We start from the raw sequence: 15,802 nt of genomic DNA on the forward strand, positions 1-15,802 counted from the left end.
ATAATTGTATTGTGGATATGAAAGAGTGAAAGAGAAGAGCTTTTTTTTTTAGGAAATCCGTACTGGAATATTTAAGGGTAAAAAACCATCGTGTAAGCTTCTAACGCCCAAGGGTTGAAAAGATAGCATATAAAAAGAGTATTTAAAGAAACAACAAACAAGTACATGGGTGAAATGTTAAAATTTGCGAATCTGAATGAAGGGCATACAATTTTTCTGAGTATTTCAAAGTAAAAACGTTTCAAGGTAATAAAATTTGTCATCACCAGGTTAAGATTCAGAACATTACCTTAAGAAATCCTTTTGTGCTCCTCCCAGATGAAAACTCTCCCTCCCTGCACCACGGGAAATAGTCATTATCCTGGATTTTTTGTTCTGTTGATGTTCTTCCACCACTGTATGCATCCCTAAGTAGTATTTGTGTTCTGAGCCTTTAGTTTATGGACGATACACATGCAATCCTACTACACGCATACAATAGGCATACCACATCCTACCAGATGGTACTTGGTGTCCACTTAGTGATGTCACTGAGAACGTTAGCCCTGATCCCTGGTTTGAGGTAGTACCCGCCTGGTTGCTCTACTGTGCAGGTAGCGATTTTTCTTTTCAGACACAGTTACTATTTAAAAAGTAATTTCTGTCCATCCATTCTACAAAACGTTTTAACGGCTCTTTATCTCTTGCTATGTAAATGTAAAAATTCTTAGAGTGACTTGTGAGGCTTTACAACTGGGAGGCTGGTCTCCGGGCTCTGATTTCTTCTCGGATCTCTCCTCTCCCTCACGCTCCTCATCTGGTCATTTTGGGACTCTTGCTGTTGCTCAGATAAATCAAGCTTGCTCACACCTTCGTAAGTACATTTACCAGGGAGACACGGGAATTTTACAGAGCTCTTAATGGTACTAATGAAATACATATTCCCGTTACTGAAAAGACGAAGTCGAGATTCGTCAAATTGGGTATAGGAAACCGAGCAGTGTCTATATATGTATATAAAACATTATGTTGTAGCTTTCCTGAGAATAAACAGCAATAATAATTGTTGTACATTTTTATAGTGCTTTAGGTGGAGGTGTTCAGGCCACCTTGGGGCTTTGGTTCCTACCCCATCCTGCCTTAATAGCCTTCTCAGTGCCTTTAAAATTACTCCACTGGTACAGGTTTCCTTTGGGAGAGGGTGTTCAAAATGTTTTTGAAACTAGATCGAGGGTGTGGTTTGCACAATATTGTGAATGTACTAAATGTCATTGAATTGTTCTCCTTAAAATGGTTCATTTTATGTTTATGTGAATAAAAAATTATGTTCTGTCAATAAAATAAATGACTCCACCAATGTTGGTTCAGTATTGAAGCCGGTTTATCTCTGCTATTGTGGGTAATATCATGAAGAATTTTTGTTTATTTTCTTTTTTTATGCTTAGCTATTTAGAGGTAAGCAAATCTTCTCAAACATTCTTTATTTTGCCATCTATTTTATAGGGGTTGGCTGCAATGTTCAGGAAATTTGTGTTTATAAAGCACTTAGAAGTCATGGACTAACCCCAGATTACATACCTTACATGAATATTAACATATGCACCTTCTGTCTTTTGTCAGCTAGCTGATCTGGGCGAGGACAGTTAATCACTGAGTTGGCATATAAACTGATTTAATGTCTAGGAAGGCTTATATTTTGAGAGCAAATTAAAATCTAATGATAGTTTTTGGCAAATTTTAATTTTTCTTTTTGCGTATGAATCACCTGCAAACAGTAAAATCAGGGGTGTGTGTGTGTGTGTGTGTGTGTGTAAGTAAGGTTTGTTCAGGTGTGGATAGTTTTCCTAACAGGTAAGCAGACATGGGTTTCTCTTTGTTCAGGTAAGGAGTCGTGAGTGGCTGGGTTTCAGAATGTTGTAGTAATTTGGATAGTTATGTGTGAAGGGAAAATAACCTTTACTAGACGTTTAAGTCAAGAATAGCCTAGAAATGTTGAGGGTTTTCTTGTCAATGGAAAAGTCTGCATAGCACTAAATAGCCACTAAGTAATGAAGACCCTAGAATTAAATCATCTGAAAATGTCACATTTCACTGACAGAATAAACTAACAGTTCTCTTGTAGTTCAAATCAGTGATATTTGTACTTATAAAACACTTAGAAGTCAATGCTGCTACTGCTTGTTCAGACTTTTCATGAACCAAGAGAGGAAAGGGCTTTTGAATCAAATCTGGATGGGGGAGAGGAGGTTTTTTGGTCGCTAGTTACCACACCAGTCTTTGTTGCTTAAACATGAGTATGCTTTTAGTTTGTGACAAATCCGCACTTAATGAAAGTAATTGCATTAGCTATCTAATTATGCATAATTAACTCAGTAGGAAAAACTTTATTTTTTTTATTTTCCATTTTTTAAAAATAATTTTGAAAAGTGAAAGCTTTTATAAAATTGTAAGTTAGTTAAAATTTGGAGGATTTCAGAGAAAAACTATTCCTAGTCATTCCTTTTATCTTGGTAGTTTTATTGAGAAGTAACTGACATTTTTCTGTATAAATATGAGGTATATAACATAATGGTTTGATTTATATAAATTATTAAATGATTACCACGAAAGGCTCAAAAGACATCCATCTTCTCTTGTAGTTATAGTAAAAAGAAAAGTAAGAAGGGAGAATACTTTGTTGTAGCTTTTATTGGGGGAAGGACAAATCTCAGTGTAATCTCCCGGATAGAGTGGAGGCATAAAGAACATTTTAACTGTTACTGTTAGGAATTTGAGGCTTGAATTTAGGAAAGACAAATCAAGAATAGTTGTTAAGAGGCAGATTTTAAGTTCAGGTAAAAACATTTATTGTCAGCTTCGTGAAATCAGTGATAAACAACAAGGATTATTAGGAGCTTAACTTCTTTTAAAGCAAGTTAACCTCTTAGAAACTGAGTTGAGATATGTTTTAAAATGAGTTAAGAGGATACCTGAAAGCACTAAGTTAACAATTTAGTGACCAAAAATAAACTTCTTATCTGGTCATAAATTAATGTCATATTACAGAATATGGCCCCCAAACTAAGTGTCCTTTGCTACGTTTTTTATGACAGTTTACAGTGAAGGCTTTACTAATATGCCTTTATATGTATATGTAAGACCTATACAGTACAGCTATATAATAGGTTTAGTAGATCAAAATATGTTATATTATACTTGTCATGGGGGAAGAGTCACCTTTTAATAAACAAGTAGGAAATATTGTGTCATAACATACCGTATTTCTATTTGTAACTATTATAATTCACCATTATGTAAATTACTGTCTTAATCAAAATAATTTTCTCCAGCCACCAGATAGAAAATGTTGCTTAGTATTTTTTTTTCTATAAGCACATATTTCACATCATTGTTAAAAAAACAATATAATTGTTTAGTTTTACACCATTTTGTGCCTTTTTCCATCTCAATTGTAATCCCCGTGGGCTTCCCACCACCAAATCACCCATGTGCCATCACCATGGTCCAGTGCATTCCCTCCCCTCCCCGTTTTTGATCCCATTCCCCACTCCACCCCCATAAAATGTCTCTGGTATATAGTTCATTATTATTATTACTACTATTATTTTCTCGCCTGGTCCTTTATACTCCTGCTAAGAGATATTTCACCTCATTTTAACTAATTTGAAGCACAAATAAATATGTGACTTTAGCAAGATCGGTTGTATTTCTATGTACTGGCAACAAGAAATTAGAAAATTAAGTTTTAAAAGTATCATTTGCAATAGCATCCAAAAAAACTGAGTGTCTATGAGTAAATACAACAGCATGGATGCCCTTTGCTCACACAGTGACGACTGTCAAGACTGCCACCTGGGCTGACAGATTGTGAGACATCCTGATTTCTGTGATGTTTAAAAATATTTCTAAGTGTCTTTTCATTTGAAAAAATATGGTAGTAATATTTTGTGAACATTCATATACAACTTCAGTCTCCTGAGAAGCCTTTAGAAGTTAAGATTATAGCAGATTCTGCAGGTTTTATTGCTTCAAAGGGTGATTTTAATTTTCCTTAGAAATCTGATTTTAACAGAAGTTGAGCAGCACCTCCCTTTGCATGAAAGCTCCCATTAACCATAAATTAGCTTCATTAGCTACATTCATCTCCCAGACTATCGCTGGAGTGGATTTAAAAAATGAAGGGGGCGAGTGTATATGTGTGGAGGGTGGCTTGCTAGTGGGGTCTTCTAGATAAGTAATGAGTGGGTGAATGTGGCAGGGTGGGAGAGGTTAATATAGCCAACCAAAAAAGTCATACAGTAGAAATGTTTGCATGTTCATGAGACTTGTGGCTATTCCAGAGGTTGCTATTTTGAGGAATCCCATTTATAGAGTTAAATTATTGGAAAACTAACCAATGTAGTATTATGTTTACATAAATTTGTAATTTTAAACATGCTGTTTGGGGGAGCCTTTATATGTCAGTTCCATAGCAGAGTTCTCTCTTTCTCTGTGTGTGTGTGTGTGTGTGTGTGTGTGTGAGAGAGAGAGAGACAGAGAGACAGAAATAAAGGTTGTATGTGAACTTGTATATATATTTCAGCCCTGGGATCAGAATAGTAATAACTCACATTGATTTAGCACGCAGTATATATACTATCAGGTGTTTCTCAGGCTTGAGAATTTTTAGGGCATTTTACAAAGGCAGACTTGAGGAGTCCTAAATTCTTATCCCAGTAGCACATAAAGAGAGAAATGGAATAGCTGTACACTTAAAACTATAGCTATTCAAGTAGTAGATTTTTTTTTTAAAGATTTATTAATTCGTACAGAACTGGGGTACAGGCCAGAGGTGCGGAGGGTGAGAGGATTCACCAGAGACAGAGTGGAGAGCAGAACAGGCAGATCCACGAAGTACACTGCTGAGGGGAGCAGCGGGCGGGTCAGGAGAGGTCTGCCTCGCCATGTGGTCGCCTCCGGGGCAGGGGGGAATCGAACTCATGCGGAGGTGGCTTTAGTTTCTCAGTGCAGTGCTTTAACCCGCTGCGCCAACAGGGAGGGCCCTCAAGTAGTAGATTTAGTTATATATCTGGTCAAAGATGGAAGTGGTTAAGATGGAAAAATGTATGTATTTTTGCCACAAATTAAAAGAAACATGAGATAGTCACCAGAAGTTCAGAAATTTATTATAAAACCCAAATAAATCCTATTTGAAAAATAAACCCTAATTGAAAAATATCGATGTTCTTTTCAATTTATGAACAGATTTTTTGAATTTAATAATCCACTTATTAGCTGAATATTTTCATATCTTTTGCACACTTAACATGGCTAAAGCATTATAACATTAGCTGAAAACATTTTGAGCCTAATCTGTTTCCTCACCAACTGCTACAAGGTTATTGTTTATTCTGTAATAAAAACACATTTCTTGACATGGAAGGGAAGGGAGGCAGATATTTTTTTTGCAATCTTTGAGTACATTTTGTTTTTAATTAAATGTGTCAAGAACTTAGCCAGTCTATCTAAATCTGGCTTGGTTGAATAAATTTTCTTTCTAATTTATATGATGCTGAAACTTTAAAAATGTTAAATGTGGAATTTTTATAACTGATAATATGACATTCCATTCATTTAGGTATACATGAAATTTGTTATTTTGATTTATAATGTGGGCTACTTTTTGTTTAATGACCATGGGGAGTGGTATCACTAACCCCCCAATAACTGTGCAACATCCCTGTCACCTGTTTGATCCAGGTTTCTTGTGGAGAAGCACTGGTACAAGCAGTGGGAAGTCTATGTGCAGGGAGGAAACCAGGACTCCAGCACCTTCCCTGGCTGCGTCAACAATGCCGAGCTCTTTGAAGGTACAGGCCTCTGTCTCCTGCATTGGCCTCCTCCTGGAGTTCTTGTCCCTCTGTCCCTACAGCTGCTCCTCAGTCCCTTCTCTATGCTAGGTCATGGGTGAGGTGGCCAGAATAGACTCATTACTTTGCTTCTCTGATTCTTCCTCTGCCACTGTCCCCTACCCTCACCCCCCAGACCACATAAACTGGCGCCTCAAGAAAGGACTGGTGGAAAGTGAGGATTATGTGTTGCTCCCAGCGGATGCTTGGCATTACCTGGTCAACTGGTACGGTCTAGAGCATGGCCAGCCACCCATTGAACGCAAGGTACACTGGGGGAGTAGATTCTATGGGGTGGGATGGGGGAAGGCCTTGTAGATGCAGGCTGAGTCCTGACTTGTGCGTCCATATAGCTTTGTCTACTCCTCTCCCGTCATAGGCCACTATACAGGTGTCTTGGTGTGTCCCCTTGTGTACGGGGATGCTTGCAGACGTATGTGTGCCCCGTGTACCTTCTGTAGACACCTGACCTCAGAGGTCGTCGTGCCTGATCTGTGTACAGAAACTTTTGAGAGTCCCCCTGTGTATGTACCCTTCCACCCTTCTAGGTAGTGGAACTATTTGGCATCTACAAGGTCGAAGTATACCCAGTAGAACTGCTGCTTGTTCAGCACAGTGATATGGACACACCTCATACTGCTCAGTTCAGCCACACAGATTCTGTTGGTAAGTGTAAATGTCAAGGAGTGAGCTGGCATTTCATCCACTGGTCTCAGCTCAGTGACCTAAGAACACATGGGTTAGGCGGTGACTGACTAAGAAGGCATTGATCAAGTTGGACAGGAGTCCTCAGGGGGGTCTCCAAGAGAGTCCTCAGGGCATTTGAGCTGCATTCCAGTGGCTTAGAGGGTGTGGCGGGTATTTGCTGGGATTCTTCAGGGACACAAGGTATTGACCAAGAGTGCAAGGTCAGTGGGGCTCAGTTGGGTCTGATGTAAACATGGGCTCATCAGTCAGGGTACCAGGACAACCCTGATTATTCTCCCTCACCTTACCTTAGATCTAGTATTGCACAGAGCTCGCGAGCAGTTTCTGGTGAGCCCCCAGGAAGAGACACGGCTGTGGGTCAAGAACGCCGAGGGCTCTTTTGAGAGGTTGTGTAACACACATATTACTGTGCTTGAAGCTGCGCTCAAAACCGGGCAGGTAAGGGTGGGGAGGGTTGTTTCGTTCTGCTCACTGGCAGTGCTCAAATTGGAGAAAGTGAGGGCTTGCTGCCAGACATCCGACAGGAGTGCCTTGCCTTTTTCTCCTCCAACCCAGGTGGTCGTCATGGAGACCCGGAACAAGGATGGCACTTGGCCCAGTGCACAGCCACATGCTTCGTAAGTTTTGGGGTATCTCATTCAGAGTGGGGTCCTACAGTTGGCAGAATGACTGTGCCGATGGGCACACTCCCTCCACCTGTGGTGGGCTCTAGGCTGATAAGAGTTCCTCATTTGCCTACAGGAATAGAGCGTTGGAGGAGGAGGAGGACTTCCAGGGCCAGCCCGGCATCTGTGGGCTCACAAATCTGGGCAACACTTGCTTCATGAACTCGGCCCTACAGGTTGGGCCATTAGGGCTGTGTCTGGGACAGCCACAGGGGGTGGGCTTGGGGATTGGTGAAAACTTGGGGGATTGGAAGGGGGGTGTCAGGTGTGGAGTTAAGGCCCCACAAGTCTTCCTTGACGTGCTACAGTCCTCCCTGACAAGGCACTTGCCTACTTCCCTACTTTCCTCTTGCCCCACTTCTGCATCTTCTCGCCCCTTCTCGCCCCTCTCCCCGGCCCCTTCTCGCCCCTCTCCCCGGCCCCTTCTCGCCCCTCTCCCCGGCCCCTTCTCGCCCCTCTCCCCAGCCCCTTCTCTCTTCTCCCTATTTCTTTCTCCATGACTCCTTTTCTCTGCCTCCACTTTGATCACCTTCTCTCCTCCTCTGCCCCTCACTTGGCTCTGCCTCTTGCAGTGCCTCAGCAATGTGCCCCAGCTCACCGAGTACTTCCTCAAAAACCGCTACTTGGACGAACTCAACTTCTGCAACCCTCTGGGCATGAAAGGGGAGATCGCAGAGGCTTATGCAGACTTGGTGAAACAGGCGTGGTCCGGCCACCACCGCTCCATCGTGCCCCATGTGTTCAAGGTGTGATTCAGCTCTGGGCTCCCCACTGCTCCCACTTGTCCTTTTTCCCCTCCTGACGGCCTTGTCCATCTTCTCAGACAAAGGTCGGCCACTTTGCGTCTCAGTTTCTGGGCTACCAGCAGCATGACTCGCAGGAACTGCTATCGTTCCTTTTGGATGGGCTGCATGAGGACCTCAATCGGGTCAAGAAGAAGGAGTATGTGGAGCTGTGTGATGCTGCTGGGCGACCAGACCAGGTGGGCACTCCTGAAAGACACCCCTAGCCCCTACCTCAGGGATACTCTGGTCTGACTCACATCTTGCCTAGCTTTACTCCCAGCTGTGGCTCCAGCACCCCATCAGCCCCCATGCCCAACCTAGAGTTAACCCCCACTCAGATTCCTGCCCAGAACAGGCCCTGACGGTGAAGGCTATCTCTGGAGAGCCCGAGAGGGAACTCTGTCTCTGCACTTCACTAGTGGCCATCACCTTACGTTCACTTTGTGTGCTTCTGCCCCCCATCATGGTTCCCCCTGCCCTTGGCAAGCCCCCTACCCACAACCCACTGTGATGTTGTCAACAGGAAGTCGCTCAGGAGGCCTGGCAGAACCATAAACGTCGGAATGATTCTGTCATTGTGGACACTTTCCATGGGCTCTTCAAGTCCACTCTGGTGTGCCCCAATTGTGGCAACGTGTCTGTGACCTTCGATCCCTTCTGCTACCTCAGTGTCCCACTGCCTGTCAGCCACAAGCGGGTCATGGAGGTCTTCTTTGTCTCCATGGATCCCCGCCGCAAGCCAGAGCAGGTCTGGTGGGAATGGGATGTGGGGACAGCAGGAGGGATGTGTCGGCGGTTTGGTCACGCGGCCATACCCCCAGCCTCCCGTACTAACTCACTGTGTGCCCTCTGCTCTTTTGTGAATACCGTTTCTCCCTCAGCACCGACTTGTGGTCCCCAAGAAAGGCAAGATCTCAGATCTGTGTTTGGCTCTGGCCAAACACACTAATGTTTCGCCAGAAAGGGTGAGGCTCTGCAGATGGAAGGAGGGTGGAAGTTGGGGACTGGGAAGTAGATGGGCCTGGGGAGCCTCTGAAGACTGACCATTCTCTCTGCGTGCCACTCCTAGATGATGGTGGCCGATGTCTTCAGTCATCGCTTCTATAAGATCTACCAGCTGGAGGAGTCCCTGAGCAGCATCTTGGACCGGGATGATATCTTCATGTGAGTGAGGGGAGAGCTGGGGGTCTCTTAGGAACTTCCTCCTCTTAGCCATCTCCCCTCTCCCCATCTCAGCCTGGAGCTCAGGGCACTTGCTCTTCAGAGGGCTTTGGGGGCTTGGGGTCGGGCGACGGGGCTGTACAACTCTGTAGGGCTGCCTCGGTGTTTTCCTCCATATCCTGTGACTCCCTGAGCACCTCCTGTGACAGAACCCTCCTGCTCTCCTTAGTCATATTGTAGTGCTCAAAAGCCAAAAGTGATGTTTGAAATAGGGAGCACTAAAATGCTTTTGAACATAATAGAATTCCCAGTAAACTGGGTATCTTTGAGTAAACTAAAGTAGAAAGTCCTTCACGAGTAGGCATCTTCTGTGCAAACCAAGCAGTGTCTCTTGAACAAGAAAATGCTTTTAAATCCCTTTGTCACTAAAAGTGTTGGTTAATTGTCTCGGCACTCTGGTGATACTGAGGTACTTCCGAAGGCATCACATCAACACAGTGCTGTGACTGGCAGCTGGCACTTTGTAGAGTCCATAACATTGGGTGACTCGTCAGACTCTTGCAAAAATATTTTCAGGCTGAGTGATGAGCTGGGTGGGCAACTGGAGCTGCCTCCGCGAGTCCCTTGTGGGGTGCCAGAGTGACCTGATGTCCATGTCCCACAGATACGAGGTGTCAGGCAGGGCCTCTATTGGTGAGAACTCCAGAGAGGACGTTGTGCTCCCCATCTACCTGCGGGAGCGCACCCCGGCCCGGGACTACAACAACTCCTACTATGGCCTGATGCTCTTTGGGCACCCGCTGCTGGTGTCTGTGCCCCGAGACCGACTCTCCTGGGACGGCCTGTATCACATCCTGCTGTACCGCCTCTCGTGAGTCTGTCTTTTGGGAAGTCAGGGTGGGTCGGGGTTCATTCACTTTGTTGCCACCTCCCTTCTGCAGCCAAGAGGCAGCTCACAGTGTGTTCCGAGAGGGACACATCTGTCTGCTCTTTCTCTGAGTTTCTCAGTTCAGAGAAGCCGCTGAAATGCTCGCTGCACCACCCTCTCTTTGTATTCCTGTTGGGAATACAGAGGTGAACTAAACGGACAAAATATAGACACCTCCATCTTGTACTCAAGTTTTCTCCTTCTCATGGAGGCCTGTTTACCCGTGTTTTTACCCAGAAGTGTTCGTTGTGCTGAGAGTCCAGAGTCCTTGCTAAAGCAGAGAGCAGGGCGCCCCTGGGCTGAGCCTCTCCCTCAGGCTGCAGCCCTTTCCCAGGGGTAGTTCGCAGCCAGCTGGGTGTCTGCTCCCAGAGCCCCACCCTGCTTGGCGCTCACGTGCCTGCGTTGTTGGCTGCCCCCTTCCCGAGTTTCTCCGTCCTCTCCTGAGCCCTTATGGACTCACCATGAACAGTGTCTGTGGGGTTTGCTGGCGGCTTCCTGGCATAAAGGAAGTAGAATCCTGGGCTCTCCCCTCCCTGCCTCTGGGCTCTTCCTCGAGAGTCTTTTCTGTTCTGTCATAGACGCTATGTGACCAAACCCAGCTCTGATGATGAGGATGATGGGGATGATAAAGGTGAGCAAGAGGAAGGATGTCAAGGACGAGGGTCTGTACCAGTGGGCCCATGGCCTGAGTGAGGGCAGTGGTGGGGGCAACCCACATGGGGTGCATGGGAAGGGCATTGCAGCTCAGCCATCTGCGGCTCTTCTAGACCCATCCCTGACAGCCCTCTCCTCCCTCCCCTGTCCTAGCAGACGTGGAGGATAAGGGCAACATCCCCAAGCCTGCACATGCAGCTGGGGGCAGCTCTCAGGATCCTGGGCTGGAGCAGGCTGGACCGAGCTCTGGAGCTGCGGGTGGAAGCCGGGCCCCCGTGGACAACTCCCCAGGACCATCTCACTGGCCCCGGAGGTCGCGGCGCAAGCACCTGTTCACCCTGCAGACAGTGAATTCCAATGGGACCAGCGACCGCTCAACCTACAATGAAGACACTCATGGTGTCTCCTTCAGCTGGGAGCTGGGGTTGGGGAGGGGGGAGAGGGGCTTCCTTGACAGCAGGGCCCATGACCACCTCCCCTCGCCCCCAGCCCAGCTGTACATTGCCATCGACTGGGAGCCAGAGATGAAGAAGCTTTACTATGACGAGGTGGAGGCTGAGGTAAACGCGATCCCAGGGGCAGCGGGACACTTCCAGCTTGTATCCCTTCCACTCTTCACACACTTGCCCTCACATCCTCCAAGTGGTGACCACAGAACTCTGAGGGCCTCAGATTCCAAGCGTCAGAGTCCATGCTCTTAACTGCTCAGCGTGTGTCTTGTAACCCTGCGCCCTCTTACCCACCCATCTTCATACCTGGCCCTCCGCTCCCCTGGTCCTAGGGCTACGTGAAGCACGATTGTGTGAGTTACGTGCTGAAAAAGGCTCCGGTGCGGCTGCAGGAGTGCATTGAGCTCTTCACCACTGTGGAGACCCTGGAGAAGGAAAACCCCTGGTGAGGGACCAGCACGGGCTTCTGGGTGTCATTGGGTGGGAGTACCTATCCAGGTACCTGTTAGCTCTCCACATGCCTCCTTCAGGCAGAGGGGGACAAGTACAGGTGGTTTGTGGAAGGCAAGTGGAATGTGCACTTCTCAAAGTGCAAAAGTGTGACCCCCAAAATTAAAAATTAAAACAAGGAAATTCTTCACAAAATTAGAAAGCCAAAACCACGCCTCCTTCCCCATCCCCTTGCTCAGACTCCTCTTGCTCCTCCGGCCACCACCCCAGGTGTCTCCCCACCTCAGTGCTCTGGCCTGGCCTGCCCCTCCCTGGAGTGCTCTTGCTGCGCTTCTCTCCACAAGCTCTGCATTCTGTTTGTTTCTTCCACCAAATGTTAACTGTCAGGGAGACCTCGTACTGTCCTGTCCAAAGCCACCCCAGCCACCATTCTCTGTTCCCTCTCCACGCCCTTTCTTAGCCCAGCATCGCCTTCTTCTGAGCCCAGTAACCCCATGTGATAGCATGTCCTGAGCTCCCCTGTGTGTCATTATTCACGTTCTCATAGTAAAACCTGGCGGACCAAGATGTCTTAAGTTCATGTGTGTCTTCCCAATTATCATCTGTTGGGTGTGCAGTAGGTAGTGTGTCTTGCACAATAAATGAGCCATGCAGAGAGAACCAAAAAAAAATAAAGCCAGTCTCAGAAATAAGAGCAGCCCCTCCATGGAGCAGAAAGGGCGCCCAGCTCCCCCACAGCGCTGGAGGATTCATCCTAGGCAACCAGTAGCTGCTTCAAGAGCAAGTGAGTAACAAGTAGGAAGAGAGAAAGCGAGAGGGCTAGAGGCAGGCTCAGAGCTCAGATTCGCCTCTCACAGACAAGAGCCAACAGATACGTCCTAGTCCCGGAGAGTATAAAAAAGGTCGTGAGTCCTTGACGCGTGCGTGCAGGTCCCATGGAAGCAAGGCCTGGGTGTGACAGGTGGGCTGGAAGGACGAACGGCCTCCAGAGCAGCCAGGGCAGGTGCAGGCCACAGGCTACAAAGAGCCTGCAGTAGGCACCTGCCAAGGCCGGCTGACTTGGCTTGCTCTGTAGGTACTGCCCCACCTGCAAGCAGCACCAGCTGGCCACCAAGAAGCTGGACCTGTGGATGCTGCCTGAGACACTCATTATCCACCTGAAGCGCTTTTCGTACACCAAGTTCTCCCGAGAGAAGCTGGACACACTCGTGGAGTTTCCTATCCGGTCAGGGCCAGGGAAGAATGGGGTGGGGGAGGCAGGGTGTGGGGGAGCCCCCCACCCCCGGGCACTCAACCTCTCCCCCCCCAACAGGGACTTGGACTTCTCTGAGTTTGTCATCAAGCCGCAGAACGAGGCGGCTCCTGAGCTGTACAAATACGATCTCATCGCAGTTTCCAACCACTATGGGGGCCTGCGTGATGGACACTGTACGTGCCAGGCTGTGGTGGGGGCTGCCGGGGTATTTGGGTGACTCAATGCCAGAGCCGTCGGTGAGGTCATCTGGGAGGGCAGTGTGAGAGGGCATCGCCACGCCTCTCGGGCAGGAGGGTGGGTGAAGACCGCCACCTACTCTTTCAGACACCACGTTTGCCTGCAACAAGGACAGCGGCCAGTGGCACTACTTTGATGACAACAGTGTGTCGCCTGTGACTGAAAATAAGATCGAGGTGTGCCTTTCATCCTCCCTTCTCCCTGTCCTGACCCCCCCACCGACCACCAACCCGCACTCATGCCTCTGTTCTCCCCACAGTCCAAGGCAGCCTACGTCCTCTTCTATCAACGCCAGGACGTGGCACGTCGCCTGCAGGGCCAGCCTGACACATCTCATCCCCCACCGTCCTCTGCCTGTGGCCCCCCACCCAGCTCTGAGTTCATGGATGTAAACTGAGGGGCCCTCAGCTTGCCATGGAAAGGGAAACCATCTCTGCTCTCTCCCTTCCCTTGCCCACCTGCCCCCCGCCCACGTTAAGTGCCCCCCGCCAGGCATCACAGGCTTAGTTGTGGCTGCTGTTCTCCTGTGCCGCTGTATCGCTTTCTCCTGGGGCAGAAGTTGTGTCCTCCTGGCAGTGTGTTCTCCGCCTGTGTTTGCCCCTAGAGCATTAACCCTTCCTTCTATTCTCTATTTATGGTTGTTCCTGTCCCCCTGTCCTCAACCTGGGGTGTTCTGAGGGGGTGGTGGTGGGGTGCACCTGAAAACAGAGTGTATTTTCTTATTGAGACCCTGTACTTTCCGCGGTGTATATATAAAGTGCCAGTGTGTTGCTCGGCAGTGTGGCTTTTTTTTTTCTCACATGGTCAGCGCCAGTGTGCTGCCTGTTTGCCTGTGTGCGCTGCCTGAGTGCCAGTGGTATGATGGGAACTGTTCTGGGTGCGTGTTGAGTGTCAGCCATGTGCCAGGTGCCATTCTGAGTGCTTGGAAGCACATCTGCATCAGACACGATCCCCAGCATCAGACTTACACCCCTTGTTTTGCAAAGCCTTTTCCACATACTGGCTCACAGCCCTCACAAGTCTCATGCAGGAGTCATCTCCAGTTGAGGGTGGGGAAGCTGAGGCTCAGGGGTCAAGTAATTGCTCCAGTTCTGTCAGGAGGTGCACATACCTCATCAGTTGCCCTGAAGTTGTGGCCTGGAGGGGACGTTTGAACTCTCTGGACCTAGGACAGAAACCTTTCTGTGGACATCATCCGGGCTGGTGGGGGAAGGGATGCACCTGGCGTCCATGCGGGCAGGTGGGTGGTTTCTGGACATAAAAATGCCGATCAGACCATCTCATGGGCCCCCAGCAGTGTCCACAGCAGCCCACAGCAGCCGACCTGACCGGACAGGTGTGCTGTGTCTGTGTTGCCTCTGGAATTGCCTACCCCATCCCACATGACCCCAGCTCTCTCCAACCCCCCAGGCTATCCGTCCCAGAGAAGAGTGAGGTAGCGCAACTGCCACAGAATGGATACAGCACAGTTGGTCTGGGCAAAGATGCCATCTAGGCACCAAGCCCCTCTATCTGACCCCTTGCGCAGGCACAAGCTCTCACCTCAGAAATGATTGCTGTGGGAAGGGCTGGTGCCGCTGAGTGGAAAGACGGTTCTGGATGTAGTAAGGCCCTCAGCGCTTCATGCTGAGCAGCGAAGTTCCCAGCAGTGGTGGTCGAGGGGCCATTCTCCCAGGTTGCTCAACATTTCCCCCACCCTGTTGCCCTTGCACCAGCCTTGATCCATGGGTTCAGCGAGGGTGTTGGGAGAGCTGGCAAGAAAACAATGTTCACCTCCCCAGGGCTCTTGGTGACCAGGTGCACTGTCAGTGCCCCGAAGTACTTTGAAAGAAATCTTTCGGACCAGTGGGTCTTATTCAGACCAGTGAGCTTAAAACATTCAGTAATCCATGTCGTAAACAGGTGTGCTGTCATCCAGCCTTTGTAGTTCCATTTATAGAGTACAGGCAGAGTAGGTTAGCATAATTCTTAAGGGCCCCAGGAATTTTGGGATGGCAAGTGAGTACTAGCTTCAACCTTGAGTCACGGGCTAAATGAACCCCTAACAAGAAAGTCAGCCTGTCCTTTGAAACTTTGAGGCCAGGCCCAGACTTCTCCCTAGTGAGGAAGGTCCTAGATGGCATCTTCCGTAGAAGCCTGCTGTGTGGAGTAGCGTCTTCGTGGTGATCTGAGACCTGGACAAATTGCTACAACTAGCACTTGCTGCTTCCCTTTGCACTCTGATGTTATGGAGATGGCTCTGTGCCTTAAAACTCATAAACTAACCTGTGCTAGCTTCAAACTTTTTTTTTTTTCCTGAGGCTTTCTCACCGCTCTTAGCCTTCATAGAATTGATGGGTAGAGCCTTGCTCTGATTAGGCTTTGGTTTAAGAAAATGTGACTGGTTTGGGCCCCTCCCTGGTGGTGCAGTGGGTTAAAGTGCAGCACTACAAAGCTAGGCAGCCATTGCAGCATGAGTTCGAACCCCAGCCAGGGAGCTGACCCTCTCCAGCTTTGCCTGCTGCTCCCCTCAGCAGTGTACTTGGCCAATTTGCCTGTTCTGCTCCACACTCCATCACTGGTGAATCCTCTCACTGCCCCTGTGCCTCTGGCCTGTACCCCAGTTTTATATGCGTAAATGAATAAATCTTAAAAAAGAAAGAA

The 15,802-nt window shown here is 48.0% G+C and overlaps 2 protein-coding genes across 2 annotated transcripts in view; one reads left to right on the top strand and one right to left on the bottom strand.

The window, feature by feature from the left end:
• Nucleotides 1-15,802, bottom strand: part of ZNF41 (zinc finger protein 41) — a 722,252-nt gene that overhangs the window by 593,346 nt on the left and 113,104 nt on the right. The gene's annotated exons all lie outside the window — the stretch shown is intronic.
• USP11 (ubiquitin specific peptidase 11) lies at nucleotides 782-13,937 on the top strand. The gene is made up of 21 exons (XM_012730257.1): nucleotides 782-853; nucleotides 5,719-5,828; nucleotides 6,004-6,134; nucleotides 6,416-6,533; nucleotides 6,868-7,013; nucleotides 7,131-7,192; nucleotides 7,317-7,416; nucleotides 7,813-7,986; nucleotides 8,064-8,222; nucleotides 8,549-8,773; nucleotides 8,907-8,990; nucleotides 9,095-9,189; nucleotides 9,851-10,057; nucleotides 10,693-10,745; nucleotides 10,925-11,167; nucleotides 11,258-11,328; nucleotides 11,550-11,662; nucleotides 12,743-12,892; nucleotides 12,980-13,095; nucleotides 13,247-13,335; nucleotides 13,419-13,937. Exons 4-21 carry the CDS (start codon nucleotides 6,488-6,490, stop codon nucleotides 13,554-13,556), a joined length of 2,271 nt encoding a protein of 756 aa, XP_012585711.1. The 5' UTR covers nucleotides 782-853; nucleotides 5,719-5,828; nucleotides 6,004-6,134; nucleotides 6,416-6,487; the 3' UTR covers nucleotides 13,557-13,937.

This window comes from Condylura cristata, unplaced genomic scaffold, assembly GCF_000260355.1.
Source record: "Condylura cristata isolate star-nosed mole 26May11 unplaced genomic scaffold, ConCri1.0 scaffold00027, whole genome shotgun sequence".
Classification (NCBI taxonomy): Eukaryota; Metazoa; Chordata; class Mammalia; order Eulipotyphla; family Talpidae; genus Condylura; species Condylura cristata.